This window comes from Lissotriton helveticus, chromosome 1_1, assembly GCF_964261635.1.
Source record: "Lissotriton helveticus chromosome 1_1, aLisHel1.1, whole genome shotgun sequence".
Taxonomy (NCBI): Eukaryota; Metazoa; Chordata; class Amphibia; order Caudata; family Salamandridae; genus Lissotriton; species Lissotriton helveticus.
The window spans coordinates 553350277-553376436 of NC_136057.1; the positions used below are offsets into that span (position 1 = coordinate 553350277).

The following is a 26160-nucleotide window of genomic DNA, read 5'->3' on the forward strand; positions in this document are numbered from 1 at the left end:
TGTGGGTTCAGATGTTAAGAAGGCAGTTGCAACGTTGTTGTCACTTAGGACTGAAGGTGTTTCCAAGTCGTTGTTTGAGTCTGATTCTTCTGTTAAAAAGAAAGGAAGACCATATCCCATGAGAGAAGTTCCCCCACAATGGAGGGAAGGGGACCTAACAGCTAACCCACCTATTCAGCCTCATTTTCAGCATGTGTGGGTACATGTCCCATGGAAGCGAGCTGAAGTTTTGGCCCTTAAACAGACATTGCCTGATCCCCGTAAGAATCCTGCAGGGTATTACAAAGAGTTGTCACAGACTGCAGGTTCATACATCATGAATTTAGCGGATATAGACATGTTGTTTGGGAATGTTGTTCCACAGCCTTTATGGGGAAAGATTCGTCATACAGATCATGATCAGGAGTTAGGTGACTCATGGGCTAATATTACTGCTGTAGATGCCCTACAAGTTGGTGATGCTAAACCTGAACCTTTAGTAGCAGATCTCCCTGGTAGGATAATTGAGTACATGAAAACTTTAATGCCTGCCATGCGTGTGAATTGGGACAAATTGTCTGCGTGTAAGCAGAAGAAAGATGAAACGGTGTCTGATTTCTTCACCAGGTTTGAAGAAACGTTTGTCGACCACAGTGGTCAAGATATGAGCACAGAAGGTGGTCAGCGATTGTTCGTCGATAAATTTGTGCACAATCTGCTTCCAGAATTGTGTAAGAAGTTGAAAGATTCAGAGAGTTCTTGGGCAGTTTCCTCTTCAGCACAGATATTGGCTACTGCACAGTACTACGAAAATCGAGACAAAGATGAGAAAGATAGAGCAGAAAAGAAAACTAAAGAGTTGAAAACGAAGGTTCTGTTACAGCAAGCGTATCCGCCACGTGGTGGTGGCCAGAATAATGGTGGTCAGAATAACTATCAGAATAATTATCAGCAGCCTCAACAGTATCAGAGGAACTCACAAAGAGTTGAGTATACTCAACTACGTGTCCCTGTAGGTCCCAACCAGTGTTCGTATTGCAAGGAAGAGGGTCATTTTAAGTATAGTTGCCCTATTCTGTTACAGCGTGCAAATGGTGTGCCAAACACAAGAGGTAGAGGTGTTCAGCAAGCGCCTAGAGGTAGAGGACGTGGAAACGTCCTTCAGAATGCACGTCCCCTTCCACCTCAAAATTCTATGAATAGGTTCGATCAACAGAATAACGCGCCTGGTAGGACGGCTCAGTACTATACTGATGATTACTATGCAGAAGATGAGTATATGGAAGGTAATGATTGCTAGGACAGCCATAGACAAAGAGAGGGAGTTGTTTCAGTTCCAGTAAATCAGAGTGGACCATACGTTGAGGTCATTACATCAGGTGTGTCAGAGCCTTTTCTGTTTGATACTGGTGCTACAAAGAGTTCTATTATGCACTCCAAACTCCCTGGCGCACCTTTGTCTGGCGAAATGAATGTTTCAGTAGGTTTTTCTGGCGCCCCGGTTAGAAATCCGATTTCTGACCCTTTGTCTCTTTCTGTTGGTCCTTGTGAATTAGAAGCACCCCTTATTCTGACAACAGGTTGTGGTGAAAACTTGTTAGGATTACACCTGTTAAAAAGATTGTATGCGACTTTGTACTGTTCTCCTTCGGGAGTACAACTTACACTGGGTAAGAAAGTAGTTTCTCCAATGTATTTATCAAGGGATAAACGTCAGACAGAATTGTAATTTCTTCCTGATATTCTTTAGGCTACGGGTCCTAATGATGTGGGTCTCTTGGAAATACCACCATATGTTGTAACATTGAAAGCCAATGTTAGAATGCCACGAATTCCCCAATACAGAATCTCTAGTGAAGGTGAAAAAGCGTTGTTAGCGATCGTTTTTGATCTAATTGAAAAAGATGTGATTGAAGAGACAAGAGGCAACGTTTGAAATAGCCCTGTTCTGCCTGTTTTGAAGCGGACTGACCCTTCCCAGCCACCTGTTTACAGATTCGTGATTGATCTTAGAGAGGCGAATAAAATAGTTGTGCCGCAATTTCCAGTTGTTCCCGACATTACTGCCCTATTGACTATGATTCTAGCTTCTGCAACTTGGTTTTCGGTGATTGACTTGAAGAATGCTTTCTTCAGCATCCCGATTGCCGAGGAGAGTAGCGATATTTTTGGCTTCAGTTTAGGAGGTCGAAGCTTCCGCTTTAAACGCGCTCCCCAGGGCTACTGTGAAAGTCCATCAATATATAGTCAAGCTTTAAAGACACAGCTTGATACGATTGTTTTACCTGAAGGTGCTACTCTTGTACAGTACGTTGATGATTTGCTTGTTGCTGCAGATACTGAGGAAATATGTAAGAAAGCCACTTTGTCATTGTTGCGTCATCTGTGTGATTTGCATCACAAGGTGTCACTTTCCAAATTGCAATATTGTCGACAAGAAGTGACCTACTTATGTCATCTCTTATCGAAGGAGGGAAGGAAACTGACCCCAGAAAGAATTCCGGCAATAGCGAAATTAAGTGTGCCAAGAACACAGAGAGAAGTGCGTGCTTTCTTGGGCATTACATCGTACTGAAGACAGTGGATTCCAAATTTTTCGTTATTAGCCAAACCCTTGGTGGCATTAGCGTGTACAGATACACCGAATCCCGTCCCTTGGTCTGAAGAGTGTCAGAAAAGTTTTTCTGAATTGCGCACAGCATTAGGTTCGGCTCCTGTTTTGGGTACCCCCAATTACAGTAAGCCCTTTACATTGTATGTCCATGAGAAAGAGGGTTGTGCATTATCAGTGTTGACACAGTTGTTTGGAGAAAAGCAGCGTCCATGTGCATATTTTTCGTCGACTTTGGATCCGGTAGCTAAAGCATTGCCGAGTTGTTTAAGAGCAACAGCGTCAGCAGCTGTTTTTATTCGACAGTCTGCTGGTCTAGTGATGAATAACATGTTAGTTTTGATAGTTCCACATGCAGTGGACACGTTGTTAAACAGAACCAAGACACAGCACTTAACTAGTGCTCGATTGTCAGGTTACGAATTAACATTGTTAGCAAGTCATGTGCACATAAAAAGATGTAACACGTTAAACCCAGCTACGTTGTTACCGATTGTAGAGGAATTAGATGCTTCCGAACAGCATGATTGTTTTCTTAGAAGAGAAGAAGAAACGAAAGGGAGAATAGACCTCCAGGACACTCCTCTTGCTGAATGTGATGGTACCTTATGGGTGGATGGTTCATGCTTCAAGCTTCCGAATGGTGACACGACTGCAGCATATGCTGTCACGACTTTGCATACGATTGTTGAAGCTGCACGTATCCCACATAATTCAGCTCAAGCAGCAGAGTTGATTGCACTTACAAGAGCATGTGTGTTGTCGAAAGGAATGAAAGTGACCATCTACACCGACAGTCAGTATGCGTTTGGTGTGGCTCACAGTTTTGGACGATTGTGGAAAGAACGTGGGTTCCTGACTTCGCATGGAGCTAAGATTCAGCATGGTCAGTTAGTGAATGAGCTTCTTGAATCACTGACCTTGCCTCTGCAAGTTGCGATTGTGAAATGTAGTGCTCACAAGAAGGTGACTGATGATGTTGGTCGTGGAAATGCATTTGCTGACGAAATCGCGAAAGAAACTGCAAGGAATGTGATGAGCCGAATGTATGTTGCAGGCCCTGCAAGATGGGTTGGTGATGCTGGAATGTGTGAAGACACGATAGAGAGTGTGAAGTCTCTTCAAGCTGAGGCTACAGAGAAAGAGTTGAATGTGTCGAGAGAAAGTACGGGTAGAATGGATGCAAATGGTTGTTGGGTTGAATTGTCAGAGCATCAGAGATGGTTGCTACCCGATGCTTACGTGCTTGCAGTGGTTACAATGGCTCATGGAATGGCTCATATCAGCGTGAAAGGGATTTGCAAGTTGTTGGCTCCAGTATGGCAAAATTCAGGAATTCCCAAGTGTGCAGAGAATGTCGTCAAGAATTGCATGGTGTGTCTGAAACACAATCCTGGTAGGGGAACCCCAACTCCAGCTGGTCATTTTGCACCTCCTACGAATCCATTCGAGGTTTTGCACCTAGTTTTCATCCACATGGAGAGGTGCAACAACTTAAAATACGTACTCGTTGTTGTTTGTGCCTTCTCAAGATGGGTAGAAGCATATCCCCTAAAGGACAATACTGCCTTGTCCACAGCGAAAGCCCTTGTGAAAGAGTTCTTCCCCAGATTCGGAATGCCTAGAATGGTCTGGAGTGACAATGAGAGTGAATTTGTGGGTCGTGTGATGAAGAAAGTATGTGAAGGGCTAGGCATTCAACAGAAGTTTCACGCTGCAAATCACCCCCAATCAGCTGGACTAGTAGAATGTTATAATGGCACGCTTAAGTTAAAACTAGCCAAAATTCAAGCGAGCACTGGTCTTAAATGGCCTGATGCTCTACCCTTAGCACTCCTATCAACCAGAATGACTGTGCATTCGCGAGTGGGACTTAGTCCATACAAAATAGTTTTTGGCCGTCCGGCCAATATATGGGGAGTGCCAAGGCCCACAAAGTTCAGTGAAATCGAACACCCTGTTTTGCTTGACTATTTGTACGAATTGACGGCTAAATTGCGTGTTTTACATCAACAGGTCCATGACACCCTGCCTCCGGTCTCTGAAACTCCAGGTCATCCCATCGACCCTGGATCCTGGGTTCTCGTGAAGTACTTCCAGCGAACCAAGAACGACCAGCCCAGGTGGACCGGACCGCACCTCGTTCTTCTTTCCACGAGATCAGCTGTTCGAGTGGAAGGGAAGAAGCACTGGATCCACGGGGTCCATTGTAAAAGGGTACCTTTACCTCTGCCGTACGACCAGTGGGTCCAGAAGGGTGTCGCTGACTCAGAGACTGAAACCGTGCCACGTTTTCTGCCTTTCATTGATGCACGTGTAAAAGGGACACTTACTGAACAAGAGAGTGATAATAGTTTGCAACCAGCTGCATCACCGTCAGTTCCATTGGACACTACAGAGCCTGAACTCCTTTTCCGGGATCACACCACACCTGGAAAGCAAAGATACAATCTGAGGCCGAGAAATACGAACTAATAAAAGTGTTTTTTTTCCTCCAAGTACTATTTTTAAAAGCGCAGCTCTCCCATCTGAGAAACTTGCTTATTTTTGTTTTTCGAACCGCCATCCGGGTTCCACTGCTAGGGCCGCGATTGCCCAAAGTCTTTGGGGTGCAGCTGACGACGTTAGGTCGGCAGTTCTGGTTGGTCCAAGGGAGTTGCCCTAGACTGACAGACAAAATATAAAGGTGAGCAACCCAATATACCCTTGCGGGCTCGGGCAGTACTTATTATAAAATAAAGGCCAGCAAGGGATTTTGTTTTAATATTAATTGTCAGCGTAGTTAGGGCCTGTTATAAAAATCAGGATTCCTAAAACAATTCTTAATCAATAGCTGTAGTGAATAATTAACTTCAGGCAAAAAGTCACATAAGATCTGAAATTACAATGTTACCACACTAGCACAGTAAATAAATGCGAGAACCAGGATTTATATTGTCTGAAGATTATTATTTGTTTTCAAGACAAAAAATCTTTTTATAAAAAAGAAGAGAACATTTTTATATACAATAGGGTACATACAAGAGTATTAATTAGATATTCAAGGTATAGGTTATTTCCTCCTTTGATATATCTAAACAAAAAGTCCAGACTGCTAAACACAAAATAACACAATGATTTCGACTACAAATCAGAGGAAAATCAAAGATGATGCAATGAGTTACACGCAGATTTTGGACTGGATAGTCGACGTTTCGGTCTTTTAAGGAATTATTCATAAGACCATCATCAGGACAAAGAAATTCTACATACAGTAGATGACCCTCTGTGAAAGAAACAACATTGTATTATAATATATTTATACCTGGTTAAAAAACTTTATAAAATTCAGTTCAAGAAGCGATATTTTTAAATGTATTACATTCTTAAGCAGTCGGTGTGGCGGCCGCAAAAGATGGACAAAACAAATCATTTATATATATTTCAATCACACGTCAAATGTCAATTGAATTTCACAGCAGTGAAAACTCACTTTTAATCAAGTATGAATAACTCCTTTCTCTAATCGAAAAAGAAGAGACAGCAGCAATTCCAATAGTTTTGACGATGCGGAACAAAGTAGTTAATCCTTTTGTGCCCAGATTGCTGCAAAACAAGGAACGATACGATGTCGACTCATTACAGTTTTAAAAGGGCATTGCCATTATTTATCGAAAAGAGGGCAAATTATTCATTTACCTCGTTTTATAGGCTGGAGTTATTTCAGGTGTTCAACAAAGTGCCTGATGTTTGCTGATCGATGATGGGGAAACCATTCAATTCTAGTTAAATAAACAAATAAGCATTTTAAACTTTCATTTTGTTATGCTAATTCCTAATGTAGCTATTTACATGTTTATATGTTTCGCAGAATTAGTAAAATCACGAAACCATTTGGTTTAAATAACCGTTTCTATCAAGTTATGAAAGTTTAATTTTAACTTTTTAACTGCTTGTTTCTGTGTATTTCACACAAAGCTTTTATTTTCTGAGTCAGCCTTATCAGATCACGTAACTATATAATAAATTAACATACACATTTGTGCCCAGTCGATATCTCAATTTTTAGACATGAGCCACTCGAGAGTTTATTTTAAATGGCTCCCCAAACCAGTGAAGCGTTTTATTGACTAAAAGGCTATTCGACTCGTAAGCATGATTATTTCGAGTTTAACAAAGCCACTTTTTGGTGCTTAAACTAAGCTTATCTATATTGAAGCCTCAATAAAGGGCATCTTCTTTTTAGTTACGATTGTAAAGAAAAACAGACTTAAACTGGTTAGGAGATTTCTTAGAGTACTTCTTGCACGTTACTTACTTTCCATAGATGAAAGGAGGAATCTCAGTCATACACGCATCGGACCACAATCAAATTGGGTTCTGGCTTGCAACAATGTTGCTCAATTTGGGCTTATTTTTAAATGCGTTAGTGCACGCCACGTTGCTGTATGGCATGGCGAGATTACGCTATGGGAAGATTCGTCACGTACATTAAGATAAGTGTGGTGGCCATCTTAGCCTGTGCAAATCATTTGAACACATGGTCACATTTCAATATAAAATTTAGTTAGGTGATGTACGAACACCAACCAAGAGACTTAAAAGTAGTTAGTGACGATATATAGATGTTACTTAATGCATTCGGAAATTTGTAACCGCGTTAGTGCGTTAGTGCACGCCACGTTGCTGTATGGTATCGCGAGATTACGCTATAGAAAGACTCGTCCCGTACATTGAGATAAGTGTGGCGGCCATCTTAGCCTGGGCAAATCATATGAACAAATGGTCACTTTTCAATATAAAATTTAGTTAGGTGATGTACGAACACCAACCAAGATACTTAAAGGTATTTAGTGACGATATATAGATGTTACTTAATGCATTTGGAAATTTGTGACCCAGTTGAATTACTATCACATCCCTAAACTCGGTAAAATTTATTACGGAGACAGATGTCTATTTCAGGCCCCGACAATATGTTTGTGTATGTTTGGTTTTAAGGATGGAGTTTTGTATATGAATTAACCCATTTGTGTATCATATGGGGAGGCTCTGTCGCCAGGAAGGCGCTCACAGTCTAAATCCTTCATATGCAAAAAATGCAAAAAATGTTTCAGAGTCACAACTACCAATGGATCTACTTATTAATCACCTGTCATTGAAAGATCATATTGGCTAATATGAATCATATGATTCAGTATGCATGTACATTCGCTGATTCCAATATATCAATATCATATCCTACTCGGAAATAAACAAGAAGTCCATCCATATGTCAAAAAGAAACAAAAAGTCAAAAAGGACACAGTGAGAAAAGAGACAGTTACAGATCCATAGACTTTAAGTTAAACATGCTAGAGTATGCCATTCTGTACAAGAATTCATTCCGTGTCTGACACTATCTGCAATTTCGATCCAGCGATTTTCTTTAATGGTTAGATTTTTGTCGCCATTTTTCTGTCTGATAGTAGGTTTTACAACATCAATTACCCACCAGATCATTTCTCTTTCAGAGTGTTTGGTAAGAGAATAGTGCTCTACCAGTGGGGCATTTTCAACTTTGCGGCGAATGCCAGACTGGTGTTGGAGAATTCTCTGCTTAATCATTTGAGTGGTTTTGCCGATGTATAATTGTCCACATGGACATTTGATGCAGTAAATTACATTACTGGTTCTGCAGTTGGAAAAATGCCTGATGGTTATTTTACGGCCATTAATGTCAAAACTTTTGATGTTTATAGTAGTATTGCAGGCCATACAGTTGTTGCATTTGTAATGGCCTTGTACAGGGGACAGTTGTTTCATGTTGTCCACTGTATTTAGATCGTGACAATCATAGGCATGTACCAGACGGTCTCTCAAATTCGGACCACGCTTGAATGCGAACATTGGTCTCTCTTTAAGTTCAGGTAGTTCTTTTAACAGGGGCCAGTTTTTTGTTATGATTCTTTTTACTTGTTGGCTAAATGTGCCGAATGTCGTTACACATACCAGTGGTGCCCGATTGTTCTTTGGTTTAATCTGAAGCAATGCTTCTCGATTATTGTACCAAGCGCGCTTCATAGAATTCTTGAGGAGCTTGTTTGGATAACCTCTGTCGTGTAGCTTTATTTTCAAAATTTTTGCCTCATGGAAATAATCTGTCAGTTTCAAACAGTTTCTACGCAGCCTTAGAAACTGTCCAAAGGGTAACCCATCTCGTAGAGATTTAGGATGGTGACTGTTATATTTCAACAGAGTATTGCGTGTAGTTGGTTTTGTGTACAAAGTTGTATAGATAGTATTATCATCATTTGCTTTAACTGACAGAAGCATTCCTTAGCAGAAACAACCTCCCATCGCGGGCAGCACGTTAGAGAGGATGGAGTTTTTCGAGATGGAGAGACCTGCCAAAACAATGAACTTTAAAGCCTGGATATGTAAAATGATGACAAAGAAAAGCTTTTTGATATTGTGCATTTTTATGTTATTCAGTATGATAATGTTTTTAATAGGATATGTTTTATTCTCTTTTCAAGTGACATTTGCACCCACTACATCGCCCATACCTCCTCCTTCTACTGTTTCCCCACACTCTTTTCAACCCCTTCCTGAACACGAATCCGCTAGAAGATTAGAGTTTATTAATAACTCCTTTGTTCAGCTCTGGCACGAACACCAACTTGTAATGAACACGACTAACTTTTGGGTGTGTGGTCTTATGCCTCACACCATGGATAAAGGTATCCCTTATCTGGTCCTGCCATTCAGCCACAATGGTTCTGTGTGGGCATACAGAACAATGTTCATCTATGCTCGTGAAGTCCACCCCCTACGTTCTGTAAAAGACAATCCTAAGAATAATGCTCTAGTTAAGGGTATAGTCGACATGATTAAGGAAGAGATTTCTTATGAAACTACCCCCGAAGATGAGACACTTGCATATATAGGATGGAACGTAACCGGATATGGAGCTACTCTGAGTGAGAAACAGCAAGCTAAGAGGTCTTCCCCGATTTGGATTGTACCCCATCAGGATCACCTGTGTCTGCAAGGTACTGGCAAGATTCCCAGGGCTCAGTTAGGGAAGATTATCTGTACTGAAACATATGTTTTTGGGTCTCAGACTTCCCCTTCATTTTTAGCAGCTAAGGGTACCTATTTCATCTGCCATGATAGGGCCTATACATGGTTGCCCCCTGACTTTTCGGGCTCATGTTTAGTTTCGTTCCTGTTGCCTCCCACCTACACAGCAGCGGCAGATTACCACAAGACAAGAATAGTTAGAGGTGTCTTGAGTAAAGAAGACACTGCAGGTCAAGAATTTGGGGACTTTGCAAAGGGTTTTCTGCCGTTCTGGGGACCCATGGTTAACAGCAGGAACATAAGGCAATTGACAAGGGTGGTTGAATCCACTGTAGTTGAAACTGCTGGTGCCCTTAGTAACTTGACTGCTGAGCTCCAGTCGGATCGTCTTATGACCCTTCAGAACAGGGTCGCATTAGATGTCATACTTGCAGACCGAGGTGGGGTATGTAAATTGATCCAATCGAGTTGCTCTGTTTTCATTCCAGATAACGCTCCAACAGTGTACCAGGCCATCTCCAAACTGCATAAGATTTCCGAATCTATTCATGTGGATAAAGGAGATTGGTCGTTAATGGGATGGTTCTGGGAACTGATATCCGGCTGGGGATGGAAAATTTTGATGGTCATTGGGATGGTCTTAGCCATTCTTTTCCTGTTCTGTCTGTGCGTGCAGTGTGCTCCAGCAATATGTGGCCTCTGTGCTACAACATGTGTAAGGAAACCTGTATCAAGAGACGAGCTAAGTACTAGGATGATGCTACAGCAACATCTCAATGACTTTAGGAATATAGACCTAGACTCAGATTAGCATGAGATTAGGTTAAATTGCCTATGTAAGGGCAAAAGGAGGGTTTGTAATTCTGAAAATTCTGGACTCGTGAATAAAACTTTATCGTAGCATGACGATTTTTATATCAAAAGACCGAGAATGGCTAGTACACTATGTACAAGCATTTTCGTCTTATTAGAGTGACGATTTCCCCTCGAAATCGTCATTTCCGTCCCGAACCCTTGGCTTCCATTTTGTGTATGGCAGCCATTCTGTGAGTTGCCCTCACATAGGCTTATAACTACAGCCAAATTCGATATCAAAGGACACGTACACCTTAATTGACTTTTCTTTGACCTGGGCAAGCTAAAACCATTGCCCCAGGCCGAACCTGTTTGGTCAGTTCCTCTCCCAGTGGCCGAACAAGATAGCATCAAGGCACAACAGGCCATAAACCCTTTTCATCGCACACACACCCTGCCGAATCTTGCTCACACCTGTCCCTGCTCTTTTCTCTCTCTCTTGCTTTATGATTAGGAGGTGCCCGGTTTTATTGGGGGTCCACCGGTATCTGATGGAAATGCTGGGCCTTGCCGGATAATTTGTTGTGGGCTGGACGAACTGTAATGTGGGCTTGTCATCATGACTCTGCTTTTCCTTTGTAGTGAAAACATGTGAATAGTATACTAAAATGTGGAGAATGTTTGCCTGAAGCACAATATTTTGTATAAAAAGAGAAGCCTGGCTTTGTAAGATTGAGCAGTCTCCTGAGAATATACATCCCGTGTTGTTGTACTTCTAGGACGCCTGTTACTTGGTTGCAGCCAATAAAATCGATCCTTGACTTCACCTAGAAGACTCTGAGTTTCTGTGGTCTGAATCAGGAAAGTACTCGAGGTCTTTGGGTGTACCCTGACACCGCTGGGTTACCGGTTCGGTACCGGTCACGAAAAACCCAGTACCTCACTCTTGTGACTCCGGTGCCTTTGGCCTGTGGGTGCTCGCAAAAGTTTTCTCTTGCTTCAGTGGGCCCCCTGCTTGTTTGGGCCTGCTCTGATTCTCCTGCACTTGGTGAGTCCCTTGGACCTTGCTGGACCCAGCGTAGCTCCATCATTGTTTTCCACATATGTTGCTGCTGCCAAGGCTTGTTAGTGTTGCCGCTGGACACCGACCTCCTGGTTCTCAACTTCTGATGTCGGTCAGCTCATGAATGGCTCCTGGTCTCCTCAGCATTGCCTGGTCCCCACAGCTGCAACGACATGGTCACTTTCATCACTCCTGCATCTACCTTCATCAGTGGTCATTGCCCTTCCGTGCCTCCTGTTTACCTCCGAGTGGCAAGGACTCTGTCCCCTCTGCTTGCAGGTACTTCTCTTTAAGAATCCACCCTTGGATTCCACCGGACTCTTGCCCGTTCTTCACCAGCGGCATCTTTTCTGAACTCCTACATTGTGGTTTTCGGCGGTTTCTGACGTAACTTCGCACCTATGCACCTAGCTTCCCTGGTGTAGGTTGCTGGTTCCTGTGGTATCTATGGGTGGACTGACTCTTCAAACTTCTGTCTTCCATGGGGTCTCTTCACGGCCCTTTTTCAAAACTGCAACCACGACTTTCCTGTTGACTTTTATTGAGTGTGCAGCTGTGTTTCCACCCTCCTTGGGGTTCCTGGGTACTTACCTGGGGTGGTTCCTTGTGTCTGTAGCTCTTCTGAGTCTCCTGGTCCAAGTCCCGACTTTGGTCGCAGTTCACATTCCACTTTCTTAGTATGTGGTTTGGTCTGCCCCAGAGGCCACTGTGTATTGCGCCTAATACCTGTTTCCAGATCAAGTATTGTGTATATTTGTGTTGCTATCTCTGGGTAGGAGATAAACCAATGTGTTAGTGAGTGTTGTATAATAAATAGACATATTTTTATAAATACACTGTGTGGTTCTTTTTCATTTAATCTACACACTATGATCAGATCTGGTAAAACAAACTGCTTAATACTCCTTCCGGACTAAACCGGAAGGCTGCTCCCCACAGCTACCACTTAGAGAGCTTTATATGGTTGTCTAAGAGCCCTAAAATCACCATAAGGGTTTTCTGAATTAGTGCAAGGTGCTTCACTTAAATAAGTGTGCACCATATACTAAGCCAGCCTCCAACACCCTGTCTCACTGGTCTTCTCATATCGTCCTCACCAAGAGAGAAACTACTGAACACCCCTGTGGCCATTGCACAACTGCATGCTAGGTTGTTTGATCCCCTAATAAGAACCATTTTTGGTCAGGAGGGTCAGGGAGCCAACACTGCAACAGGCCTCTCACATATTTCTTAGCTTCCACATTCGGGCAGTCCTTGCAACAACCTTGGGTAGAAGAGAGGGATAAAAGAACATCTCAATTCTAGCTGAAATGCATGAGTAGGCATGTTCCCAACGTGTAACACCACCAAGAAAGTGCTCAGTCTCCATTTATGAAAGTGACACATCCCAATGCTAGTTCATGCATCCCACAAGTAATTCTGCTCCAATTCTTCCAAACCCCAAGGAAGAAAGAGGTTTGGAATGGAAAGTTACCCTTTAACCTAAAAGAGTGTAGTAGGAAAGGGAGGGCAAGGCTAGGGGAATGCCTACTTAAGCAGCCACTTGCTTCCAGTCAAATTGTTAAGCTGAGGATAACAGGAGAAATGCTAATCACTATTTCAGCTCTCTACTGGGAAGTGCAAAGGCTCTAGCGGTAAGAAGAGGCGCGGACCGATTACCTGTTTTCCTTTCATGTTTGTCCAGGGCTACAGGGAGATCAGTGACCTCTCGAGGCTATGCCTTGATTAATGGCGAGACAACACAGGCCTGCCTTCTGTATTTGTGAGGGCTAAACAGATCAAAGAAAAAAAGATACTTTTGGGATTTAGAAACCGTTCTACATGGACATAAAGGAATGTACTCTGTACAGTCCCACCGTAAACAAGGAAAAGACGTAGCAGATGTCCTGTTGTATGTGCGTGACTTGCTCTGTCGCTTTCGGATACCCTAAGTCATTTCAATCTCAAAATCAATAGGGGGTGTTTCAAATTAAAATCTGCATTTAAGAGGATTGGTATGTGACGGGGAGAGAGAGACATGCTCGAGAGCTCCATGCATGTTATTCTTTTTAGTGCTTGCCTTATTGAATGGTAGACAAGCGATGCCAATTCACTGGGCACGTTCTGCTGAATTTCTATAGCTAATGATTTTCAGTTCCAATTGACGGACATTACCGAGTTACAAACTTTGCTTCTGAATGCAGGAGAACAACACTAAAAACCACTTCCAGCTGTAGCGTAGTTCTGAGAACGAGCACACACTCTTCACCTCGAGCACATCTGTTTTCTGGACAAAGGATATCTTTGTATGCGGTGTTCAAGACCAGGGAGGACAACATGCAATATTCACATGAGAACTCCCAGTGCCAGTGTTGTGAAAGTAAAATTGAATGATACACAAATCCGTTAGGTGAGATGCAGGATATTAATGATATTAAAAATGTTGCTCCTGTCAGCCATTTTATCTAGCAGTATGTTAGAGTCAGGGTGTGTTGTTGTCATCACAGTCCTCTTAGTTAGTATTAATCTGCCATTTTGAATCTATTTCTCCAGATCCATAGACTAGTTCGCCCATCACCCTTTGCTGATTCTTGCAAACACATATGATTTTATCTTTTAACATAATTTTCTCCCTACTGAAGTGTCAAGTGATGCTCTATTGTTAGCAGATTTTGGTACACTTCTCAGAGTCTGGGAAACGATGGTAACGGCATTCTTTATAGTGTGCACATGCCTCAGAGGTTAGTTACCCTGCAAAATAAATGTGTCTCTCAACTTGCAGCTGCACTGCAACACAATCAGTTTATTTCAAACATATTCCGGCCTCTGGAATAATGCTGTGAATATTTTTTGTTTTAGAATGAATACGTTCTTCAGTTTTTCCTTGATGAATCCAAAGATGAGCAGTCCCCACAGCAGTCCTCGTTTGATGCCGGTAAGTACCCTCAGCAGTACCTGAAACCTAGATCTAGGCATACAAGTTGCTTAGTGCGGTATCCTTGCAGTGATACTGCTGTTGTTAAGGTGAGATATCTGATGTTTCCAAACCTGAAATTATTTAGTCAGGAAACACTATAGCCGATTTCACTATGTGTGTATCTGCACTCACTCAAACCAGGGTTGTAGAGGGAAAGAGGCCGAAGCACAGTCCAGCCCCCACCTGCCCGTCCCTTCCAGCACTAAGGGGTACCAGGCAATGCCCCCAGTGGCATTTCACAGCCTGGTATGACCAAAAAAGGACTATCCTACCACCCTTCCCATGTACAAACTGGCTCCCGGGCTGCTGCTGTTTTCTAACTGATGAGAGCAGATAGTAAATAGAAGCATAAAACTACCTGTAATTAGTGAAAACATACCCGAAAGAACCTCATAATTCCTCGGCCATCAGGTTATTTGTAACTTTGCAGAGTTTAAATCTTGATCTCTAATAATTCATTCAGCCTCTAAAACATGGCACGCTGAAATGGCTGATCTAAACAAATTAATAGGCCAGCAGTTATTGATTGTATGGCCATCAGTTATTGACAGCAAAAGCGTTCACAGCCCTCTATCTGCTATTTTCCTAGCTTTTCGTGAGCCCACCCCCTCAGAACCTTGCACTCCCTCTTTCACCAAGGAAGTCACCTTGTCTATCCTAGTTTTCCCAACAAAGTGGTGGTTCTGCATGGGGTACTCTGTGAGTGAATTCTTTCGCACTTTACCATTCTGAGCGCATGCATTCAGAAGAAAGTAGGTAAACACAATTTCTGGTACAACAGAGAATGTAGTTTAACAAACTCCTCCTTAGTTAAAGCTTAAAAAAACAGACATGTCAAGTATCCCAGTTCTCAAAAAGGAATACAAAAAGGCCATTGTCCGGTCAAAACAAATTGGGATGAATAGAGGTGGGTGCCCCTTATGGACACATGTTCAGCCAGTGAACTTTCTAAATTCTGGTCACAGGTCTCACGGAGATGCTCTGTAGTTGCAACAGATTTCCCTAACAATGTCACTGTTGCTGATTGAGTCAACTACTTTCACAAACTCTACTCTGGAGATTCTGTTTGTTGTTGTTGTTGTTGTAAAAAGCTTTATTCGATACGTACATATCTTAAAAGCGATACATTGCAAAATACAATTACAAGGCTTTATAATAACATACTGTTGTAATTCATAAAACAATCAGATAAAATACAATAAATAGTTAAAAATAGAATTAAATTGAAATAGAAAGCCTTTTGGCTCGGATCATCCAAGCCCATTTTAAAAATTTTGAGACACCACAGACAATGGGGGGGGGAAGTGTCAGTCAATAAAATATGGAGGGGGGGAGGAGCCAAGCTCGCGATCGTAATGGTCGCTCTCTAGCTCGGCTCCGTCAGCCTGCTGGCCTGACTCGCATATCCTGCTGCATATCCTGCCCCGAAACGACACACTCGAGCAGAAACAGAAACGTAAAGTGTTGCTCCTACTCACCGTCTGACCTGGAGACTCCTGCGTGCCGTGGTTCCGAAGTTATGCCCCGGTGGGACCGGGGCCTCCGCGGTGATGGGACCGGGGTCTCGCCTATTGGACCCAGCCCGGCGTTGATGTAAACGTCGGCCCCGGCCGAGAACGTGAGCCGCTGGCGAGAGGCCATTGTGCGAACATCCTGGTGGTCCTGATCCGGGCTTGCCTTGGCGGCCGTGAGGCTGGTGCGGGGCGCGGTGCTCCGAGGACTGATCGTGTGAAGGGGTCCCCCCCCCGCTGCTCCGTCCATCCACCCTGGAGCTTCGCGCCCAGACTCTGTTCGTCAGACACGCCAGCGATAGTACAGGCGGACCCCCGACTTTGGCGACTCTCCTTTCTGCACCAAGGCTGCCATTGCTGGGACCCCCTTAATACCTGCGGGGGTCCGCATCTTCGGGACTGCTCCGAGAGTCGCGGAGGGTAGTGACGAGGCTGAAACTACAAAATGGCGGCCGTCGAGCTAGGCCGCGGATATCCTCAAGACGGCGGACTTGGGTTGCTGGACTGCACGGGGGCCTGGACATGTGTACGTGAGCCTACAATTGGCGATGTTCTTGGTGCACTACGATCCTTGCTTGCGGCCTTGGCCCCTGGTGCCCCTGGGGGATCGGTGCGGTCCGCCGCCATCTTAAATGGACGGTTCTTTATGGTTCCTTCTCGTCTCCATGCTACCACTGCCTCGCCCCCCTCGATCATGACGAGGGTTCATGCCGCTGTCCGTCAACAGGTATGCAAGCAAGTGGTTTCGGAACCTCCTGCGCTTCAATGTTTGGAGTTCGGGGACTTGGATATGGTGCTGGGGCCCGATCCTACCCGAGTGCCCGAGAAGCGTGGTGGACTGCTGCATATCTTTGCCTTGATGAGGTCGTGTTTCTGTATTGCAAGAAAACCCCCGCTTTCCCGGACGGCGAGACTGAACTTCTGTCTTTTATTGCCCTTGTTAACATTGTTGGGACACCTGAACTGCATGCCCGGACCTTTGTTCTCTTGCCTATGGTTTGACCTCCCTGGCCTGCGTTTTTATCGGAATTTTTCTCATTCGTATGATTGCCCCGCACCATGTTGCTCACTTCCCGCTGTCATGTGGTGGGTGGTAATTGTGGCTAAGAAAGGCCTGGGGTGAGATACTATGCTCCCGGTAGACTGCTGGTGTACAGATCCGTGGCGCAGTTGCCCGTGTACATAGTGCTGTGGGTGACCCCCTTGTAAGTTCTCTGACGCTCGAGATTGTGTCGTTTTCATTTAAACGTATTACGATTGTATGGTTGGGCGGAGGGCTGAGGCCGACCGTTTTGTCTCTGCTCCTTTACTCCTCCCTCCTATGTCTTTCTGTCTTCATGTCCTTCTTTTTGTCTCTTTATTCCTCTTCTCTCTCTTGTCTCTGCTACATTTCGGGTTCTGATTTAGGGCGACAGGCACGCTGCTGGGGGGGTAGGCCGTAGCCTTCTGCAGGGGTGCTGGGTGGGATGGGTGGGATGGGTCTTATCTGCGGGTTTTATTTTTCTTAGTTCTATGGCCCTTTTGTGTCTCTTATAGGAGCGCCGCGTCTGTCCCTGCCTCCCTTGGTATGCTTGGGATGGGGTCATTATCATCACTGCTCTCCTTCTTGTGATTATGCCGCATTTCAATTGCGACTCCCATCCCCTCCTCGTTGCTAATAATCCTGCTCTTTTATGTGTCCTTGCTACGGGGTGCTTGTATCGGCGCGGCGTTCTTCTTTTTCAGTCTGTATTTTTCCTTTTCCCCTCTTCCTTCCCCTCCCCTCTTCCCTTCCCTTTTTTCTCTCCCAAAGGTTAGTATGACGGGTTAGTTCTACTGATGTCGATATTCCGGTTCCTTTGTTCTGTTTCCGATGTGCTACTGGGTGGTGGATATGTATATGATGAGTCTAATTGCATATTGATTTGTGTTAACCGCATCTGTTTTCATACTGATGTATACTGTAGTGCCACTCCTCCGCGTTGCTGCCCTTTAGCCTTTTTGTAGCCATTGATTGCTTTGGGGAACCCGGATTCATTTATGCTGTAACCGAGCCTGTTATACTCCTTATTGTGATATTATAAAAATTAACCTTCTTTGTTCCTGTTTGCGGGCCGTCCAGATCCTCCCCCCCTCCCCTTTTTTGGGCTGTATTGATTGCGCTCCATTATGATTGATTCTGTATATTTTCCTTCTGGATTTCTTGATTGCTATATCGTGTCGTGGCCGGCCGGACTGGTTGTAGGCCCAGATTTGTATATCCTTTCTGTACAAATAAAGGTTTAAAAAAAAAAAGAAAAAATACGGAGGGCCACCAGATGCTGTCTTGTGCCTAGGAGCCTGCACAGTGGTGTTAGCCAACGTCTCCTTGGGGCACGATAGTCAGGACATTCAAAAAAGAAATGTGCCACCGTCTCACCCGTGTCGAGCACACTGCACAGTAAGCTGAACACTGGGAAGATGAAGATCTCCACCTGGACATCAAGTCGGCCAAAGGTAAGGTACCCACTCTGAGTTTGAAGTAAAGAGCCCTGTCCAGGGGAATGGAGATTAAGTCCAAATAGGGCTCATAGGCAACTACGTCTTTAATTCTCAGGAATGCTGCGGTCGAATTGCAGTGACGTGGATTGCGAATGAGTTTGGTGGCTACCCAGTCCCAATATATCTTCTTCAGGGTGGCTTTCGGAGGGGCAGAGCGAGTAGCCCAGGAATCTTCCAAACCCAGCTCCACCAGTAGGCTCTTAATGTCCCTTAGCCATTTGATTAGATGCCATCTCTCCGTTGCAATTACCTCAGATAGACCTGCTGCGTAGGAGGCTAGCTCCGGGACCCTCCACAGGCGGGCCCACAAAAGCAGAGGCCGTAATCGTGCCTGGTCCGTGATTGCTTTGCAGCCCAAGTCAAGAAGCACTGGGACTGTGGGTGTGCTTGAAGGGAGTGCCAAGAGTTCTTTCAGGAATTTACTTTCGGCCTTAGCTAGCACCTCCAGGTTTGAGGACCCCCACAACTCTGCCCCATACAAAGACGCTGCAACCCCTCTAGCTTTATAAATATCTATGGCTGGGGCAATACAATGTTTGGGGGAAGAACGATGTTTCCTAAGTAGGGCACCAGTCACCCTTTTATGATTAAGCAACATCTTATGGATGTGTGGGGTCCAGCTCATAGAGTTGCTGAGGCGAATCCCCAAGTAATCAAACTCACGAACCCTCTCCAATGGAACAGTGTTTAAGATCGGAGGGGGCCCTGGCTTTTTGGGTGGGTTCATAGTCAAAATTTGGTCTTATCTACGTTAATTATCAGGCCCCTGAGGGAGCAGAACTCCTGGAAGGGGGTGAGGAGCTTTTGGAGACCTTGCGGTGTTTTAGCGATGAGCAAGGTATCATCGGCAAAGAGCAGGGTGGGGATCCGGGTGCCCGACAGGGACGGAGCATCTGCAGGTTCCTTAAGCAGATGCTCAACCACACCATTCACATATAATGAGAATAGTGTGGGAGCCAACACACATCCCTGGCGGACACCCCTTTGCACTGGGATTCTGTTGGTTTTCTCCCCGTTCCTACCCCACCGCACCTGTGCATAGTTATCTGAATGAAGTTTAATCAGGAGCGACAGGATATAGGCGGGTAGACCCAGCCCCTGCAGAACCCTCCATAGTTCCTCCCTCGGTACTAGGTCAAAGGCAGTCTTCAGGTCAATAAAGGCCAAATAAAGACTGCCCTTGCCCAGCACCACCACCTTCCAGTACAGGAGGGTCAACCTGAATGCTTGTTCTATCGTCCCCGTACCTGAGCGAAAGCCCGCCTGGAAGTCTGACAGTATCTTGTGCTCCTCAGCCCATTGGAGGACCCTCCCCAAAATCACCTTCCCTGCCACCTTTTGAGAAGAGTCAATTAGGCTGATGGGCCTGTAGTTGGCGGGGCTGTCCCGACAACCCTTTTTAAAAATCGGGACAACCTCCGCCCCTTTCCAGGAATCAGGTACCAAAGTGCCCTTCATGATTGCATTTAATAACTTAGCGACCAGTTTTCCCCATTCCTTGGGATTGGCAAGAAGCAAATCACCGGGTATCCCATCCGGCCCTGCAGCCTTTAGTGGGACCAGGGACTTAATTACAGCCTCCACCTCCCTCTCAGTGAAGTCAGCCGTATTGCTGACTATTGTGGCATTCTCCAAGGAAAAGGACTCGCTAACAATCCCTTCGTGTTGAGAATACAGGGCCTCAAAGTAAGTGTACCAGAGCTGGGCGGGGATATTGCATGTGACCAGCCAACCATCTGGCCTGTTTTTTTTTCTAATCAGACTCCAGAAACCCCTTGCATCCTTTCCTTTACTTGCAGACAAAAGATCTTCCCAGAACTTCTCCTCCCCCTCTCTTTTCGCTGCCTTTATGGTCAGAGAATAGTCCTTCCTTGCTGTTCTAACAGCTAATGGGGACTTAGATTTAACAGCCCCTATCAAGGCCTTTTTCTGGGACCTACATTTGGCAGTATACCAGCCCTGTCTTGTCCCGTGGTCTTTCCTGTTGGATTTACCCGGGTTGCTGCTGGGCGAAACAAAGAGTTTGCCCAGTACCCCAATTAGGGCACAAAAGACCTGCGTGGCCTCCTTAGGTGCACCAGGCAATAAGCTCAATTTACTCTGAGTTTCAGCCAGCAGGTATGGCAGATAGTTTCTCACTGGACAGGGCGATCTTGGGCCCTTTTAGCCGCCTCCCGCAGTTAGATACACTGATCCTCTGGGTGTTAGGTGCCAACAAGAGTTGTTGAGACCCGACCTTGCCCCTTAACCACTCTGGAGACAGACCAAGAGACAGGAGATTCTGATCACTATCAGTACTGTCAATAATCTCCATGTCGCTCAGAGTGTTCCATAAGCATACATCGAGAAGAATATAATCTATTCTCGATGTATGATTGGGCCTGTTGTATGTATGTGCGCCCTTCAGATCAGATTTGGACCTCCCATTTACCGCCCTCAGGTCGAATTCCAAGTTTAATGCGTTGATCTGTAACGCCACTTGCGTCCACTTCTTAACGGGGGCAGAGCCAAAGCCGGAATCCCCTTTCTCACATCCTCCTCCTCTATGCCTAATATATCATCAAAGCCCAGGGGCTCAAACGTGCAATTTAAATCACCCGCCACCATAGTGCACGAGTTCCTTGGCTGTTGCCTTAGGAGATCTTCCAGAAGTGCTAAGAGGAGGCGACCCCGGGAGTCCTTCAACGTGATGTTGAGGATGTCAGGAGAATTTGTGGGATGTTCCACCACCCTGCAGTCCAGGGAGACTGCAACCCAGATGAGGAGGCCCCCCGAGGGGCGCCCCCTCCCTGCCTGAGACATGACGGCGGGAACGAAGTGGGACGAATAGCCCACCTTGTGGCAGGGCTCCAAGGCCCAGGTCTCCTGAAATATGCAGATGGGGTATCCATCCACAAGGTCATTCCACTCAGGCAACTCCAGCTTCTTATCAATTCCCGCGATGTTCCAGCTGAAAATCCTAAGAACTGGATCCGTCACAACTGTGCCACCGTCGGAGACGAGGTCAATCTCCCCCGCCAAGGAATCCTGGAGCACTAGAATACTAGCTCCTCCGTGCTCATCTCGAGCCTGGCTTCTCTCATGTATGAGAGTGGGGAATTCACTGCCCGTAGAGGGTATGACTAGATCTACAGACAGCCCACTCAGGTCAGGGTCGCCAACAGAGTTGACAACTCCAGGCCCCCCAAGATTAAGTTTGTTTCAATATCCCGGAGGTCTCCACCCAGATGATGGCCAGACTGCCTGAGGATAAAATAGTGGTTTGGCTGGGAAATCAAAACAGTTGATTCTGCTGCTCTGACCCTAGCCGAAATCTCGGCCGTTCGGGGTTGGGGTTAATCTTGGATAAAAGAACGTTAAGTCCACTAGACCGATTCCCTGCCCCTCAAGATTGAGTTTATGGTCGCAGATAGATTGTGCTACTCTATTGTCCCTGAAGTTGACCACCACGCAGTCTCCTTCCACTCGCTTATGACCGTAACCCACCCAATTCACCCTTCTGGCTCCTATAATGTGTCCGTCAAGGCCCCTCGCAAGGGGTCTATTGGACTCGAGCCAGTGCATAGTTTTATTTAATAAGGCCTCGGGGGATTCATTGTGGCCAGCCTTCAGTGTAGGTACGTTTTTAAGGACAGCAACATACGGGTGGCAATCAGGGGGCAAGTTCACGGGGGGAGATTTAGGGGCAGTTTTAGAGAATACAGCTTTGTGGGCAGCATTTGGTAATTGTGTTTGCCGTTGTGTGGGGGGATTGTTGGCAAGCAAGGTTACATCAGGCCGAGCCTGTGAAGTAGCTTTACCTTTGCCCGACCCTTTGGGGGTTCCCTTTGTTTTAGCTTGGCCGCTCCCCCCAGGCAGCTCCGCCCGACCCAGCACTTTAGGGTGCTTAGGGATACTTGGAGCAGCTTGCGCTCCATAGCCAGTACTACCCGAGTTAACCCCCGGCGACGCTGCAGATGCAGTGTCAACCGGCTGAGGTGTTATAATATTGGCCACAGGAGATACATCTGGTAAGGCGAGCTGAGGCACCATGGTAGAACTATTAGGGGAAGTCCCTCCCTGCCCCTGTAATTTGATAAGCGCTTTCAGCGAGAACAAGCTATCCAGGGTTGATTGTTCAAGCCTGTCTAGCCTATCTCCCAGCCCTGCTACTCTGTCGGCAATCGGAGACAACAGAGATTTCAACAACCCCTCCAATTGTGCAAAGGTAGCCAGGGCACAGGAAGACAAGGGCTGAAGGGTCGGGAAGGGAAGGGCACTTACATTTTCTGGCGTACAGCCTGTCCCCATGAATAGAAAAGGAGAATTTGTTAAACACTTGGAACCTAAGCCCTTTGGTCCCTGTTTCTGTGATTTCTTGTTCAGTTTCAGGGAGCTCCTTTTGAACGGGCTAGCAATCCTTTTCCTTTTCCTTTTTCCTAAAGCCGAAATCTTAGGGACCAACGTAGGTTTGCCCAGAGACCCAAGATTTCCTGCTAAGGGGGCGGTGGGTACAGGGCTGATTCTAGTAGCAGGGGAAACAATGGGAAGGGGTGCCTCAACGCCAACAACCTCAGGAGCATGAGAGGATGATGCAGCCAGGCTTTCCAACCTGTCAATGCTAGCCCTCAATGAGACAAGCCGTGGTTCATCGGATATATGGGGAGAGGTTAGTGGGGGAGCAGGAATGCTTATAGGTGATTCTACCCAAGCTATAGAGCCAAGGATGGTCTCTTAGACGTTTTTAGCTCCTGAGAAAGCTGCCGCTCCGTCATAGCTATCTCCTTCTCTATAACGGCTGCTACCCGTGTGATAAATTTGTCCATGGTACCTATGACACCACTTGGACACCCTCCGCCACCTCCCCTTAAGCTCTTCCCTGAGCGAGTGGTCATTAGTTCAGGTTATAGAGGAAGAGCAAGTACTCACGCTAGAGTTGGTAAATCCACCAGCGCTATCAGGGTCGCTGATGACAGAGGGGTGGCCAAGCCCAGCCTCTGACAGCCCCTGACTGCCACAGACTACCCGCCCTTTGCCCGGGCTTCACTCGGCGTTCCGCTACGCGCCCAAGATGGTGTTAAGTAGGTAGCGTTGCGGGCGGGGGGCGCGGCCAAGATCTCCGTGGCTGGCTGTGCAGGGACTCCTGGTCTAGCGAGTCCCTGCCTGTCTCCGCCCTTCACAAGCACGCCACAAATCCTTCAGCTCCACCCTGGTCCCGGGAAGAGTCAGCACCTACAGCGCGTCAAGCCCCTTGCCTCTAACCGCGCTGCGGCACCCGCGAAGCGGGTGCGGCGAGAGGTAGCGGTTGAGGCGGTATCCCACTAGTGTGCAGGATAAAGGGCAGCCCACTCACAACAACAGGTCAGCTCTCCGCGCCAACAGTTCGCACCGTTGTTCAGAGGGACACTGAATCTAACCCCTTGTTCGATATGGCTGATATTGTCCAGTCCCTTAATGCCACCACATGTGGTCATGCGACTGGTCCAGATGGCATCCCATTATTTGATACAGTGGCCTGGTCTCATTGTATTTTAACTCTGGTTTATGCTATAGTGGTAGGGGCCCCCGTCCCTGATTCCTGGAATGGAGCCATAGTTGTACCTATGCATGAAAAAAGGCGACCATTCCATATCCTCTAATTACAGACCAATAAGTTTCATAGATTGTATTAAAAAAATTCAATAAAATCCAAGACTGGATGGGTAAAAGTGACGTTTTAAGGCCATTCCAAGAAGGCTTTGGTCGTAGGGTTTCAACTATTGATCAGGTCTTTCGCTTTGTGTTAATTTACTGGAGAACAGTTTTGATCAGCAGCGGCAGCCTCTAGGTTGCCTTTGTAGATCTAAAATCAGCCTACAAGGGTAGGTTATTCCTAGAGGGTGATCTACTTGAGAGGGTGGACTCTTTTGCGTATCTAGGGGTTACATTTGCAGAGGGCATATCCTGGCACCTCCATATAAGTAAGGTCCACTAAACTCAAGCAGATTTCGACGATGCTCAATAAGGAGCTCTCCATGTCGCACACTAAACCCATCCTGCCAGCTTTGAAGATCTATGAGGCAAAGGCTTTGGGGTCAGCGTCCTATGGTGTAGAACTGTGGGGGTAAACTATATATGAGTTTTTGATAAAAGCTGAGAGTAAATTCCTTTGGAATCTTATTTCCCTCCCACCTAGCACCCCCTTATATCCGTGGTGCACGACTTATGGAATTTCCCAGCCATAACTTTTTTCACAACTAAGGCTGCACTGAAAAAGAAATGTTGGGCCCATGTGATGGCTGAGGAATCACGGAGAGCTGCCAGCTCTAAATTGACCAGCGAATACAAGGACATTAATTCTGCAAGGGGGTTTGAGCCATTTTGGAATGTGGTGACCGCTCCCTTCCATAGTTTTGTATAGGGACTGTACCATTAAGCATGTTCACTTCTGAATGGGTTGGCAAAGGAGACACGTGTTGTCCCACCTGCAATCTTGCAAAAGAGAGTATCTCTCATGTATTGTTTGTCTGTCCCGACTACAAATCACCTTGCCAGACCTGGCTTTCACATGCATGCAGATTACTCGGAGTACGTACCCACCAAGAGGCTTTACACATCCTTAGTTCGCAGTCTCGTCAAGTTTTAGTTATTTCCATCTCTACTTTTCTGGGCGCAATGTGGGTGATTGGAAGTAAAGCCTTACATCGCCATGTCACTTGAATGCACTAATGCATACTATGATTTTGCACACTTCAGCCTCTCACTAATTATTTGACATAATGGTACTTCCTTCTATAAATAAGAGGCACCTGTGCTGTATATCTTTTAGCTAATCTGTGAACCCAAATATGAATCAACTGTTCACTTTTATAATGTTTGTATATTTTTATATATTTTGGCCTTGGATTTCTTTTTTTATTGATGAAGTAATTTGAATGTATTATACATTGTAAGTTTTACTTGTTAAAATCTGCTTATATGTGTGATTTAGGTTGTGGCGCAATGGCACTTAGTTCCATTACCCATTACTTTAGCTGTTGCTCTATGTGTACTTATTGACACAGAAGGCAAGAGACAAGCAAAAGGTATACAAAAGGCTACTTTGTTTAACTAACCATAGATCACTCCTGCTTTTTTTAAGGCTACACATCATCTCTGAAGTACCCATGTGTCCAGTTACTAATATCTCATGAAAATCAAAAGCTGACCATTTTGTTGAAACACTTAAAGAATATTGTAAGTACTAATTGATTTTAATTATCAGCATGTGTTTGTGCATACAAAACAAATGTAAATCAAATTCAAAGTGCACTTGAAGTCAAACTCCTTACACCAGATTATGGATTCTGAGCATTACGTTGAATTTTTCTCACCAAATGATTTACAGTAGCAGCTCATGCTCTTTGACCCTGCATTCTATCTTTGTACTCTGTGTCTTAAATTGGCTTGCCGTTGATAAATCTGCTTGTGATGAGTGCTTGCGTGACAGTACGCTTGGTGTTCTAGGGTAGCCATTTGAAGAACTTTTGTGGCATGCATAGGGTGTAGAAGGAGGAGGAACTCATTGTGTTGATTGTGCTTTGATGTTGAGTTTGTCATCGAGGATGATTCCCAGGATTTTGACAAGGTCGGTGAGTGTTGGTATAAGCTCTGTCGCCCCCCAGATAGAATCCAATAAAGAGTTCCTGTTTCCAAAGACAAATACTTCCGTCTTGTCAGAGCT

At 45.4% G+C, this 26160-nt stretch overlaps 1 protein-coding gene across 1 annotated transcript in view; it reads left to right on the forward strand.

Annotated features, from left to right (window-relative positions):
- Nucleotides 1-26160, forward strand: part of PIK3C2G (phosphatidylinositol-4-phosphate 3-kinase catalytic subunit type 2 gamma) — a 2201800-nt gene that overhangs the window by 2089590 nt on the left and 86050 nt on the right. The window contains exons 31-32 of the mRNA XM_078674033.1: nucleotides 14331-14406; nucleotides 25579-25673. Of these exons, the coding sequence (XP_078530159.1) occupies nucleotides 14331-14406; nucleotides 25579-25673 (171 nt within the window). The remainder of the gene's footprint in view (nucleotides 1-14330; nucleotides 14407-25578; nucleotides 25674-26160) is intronic.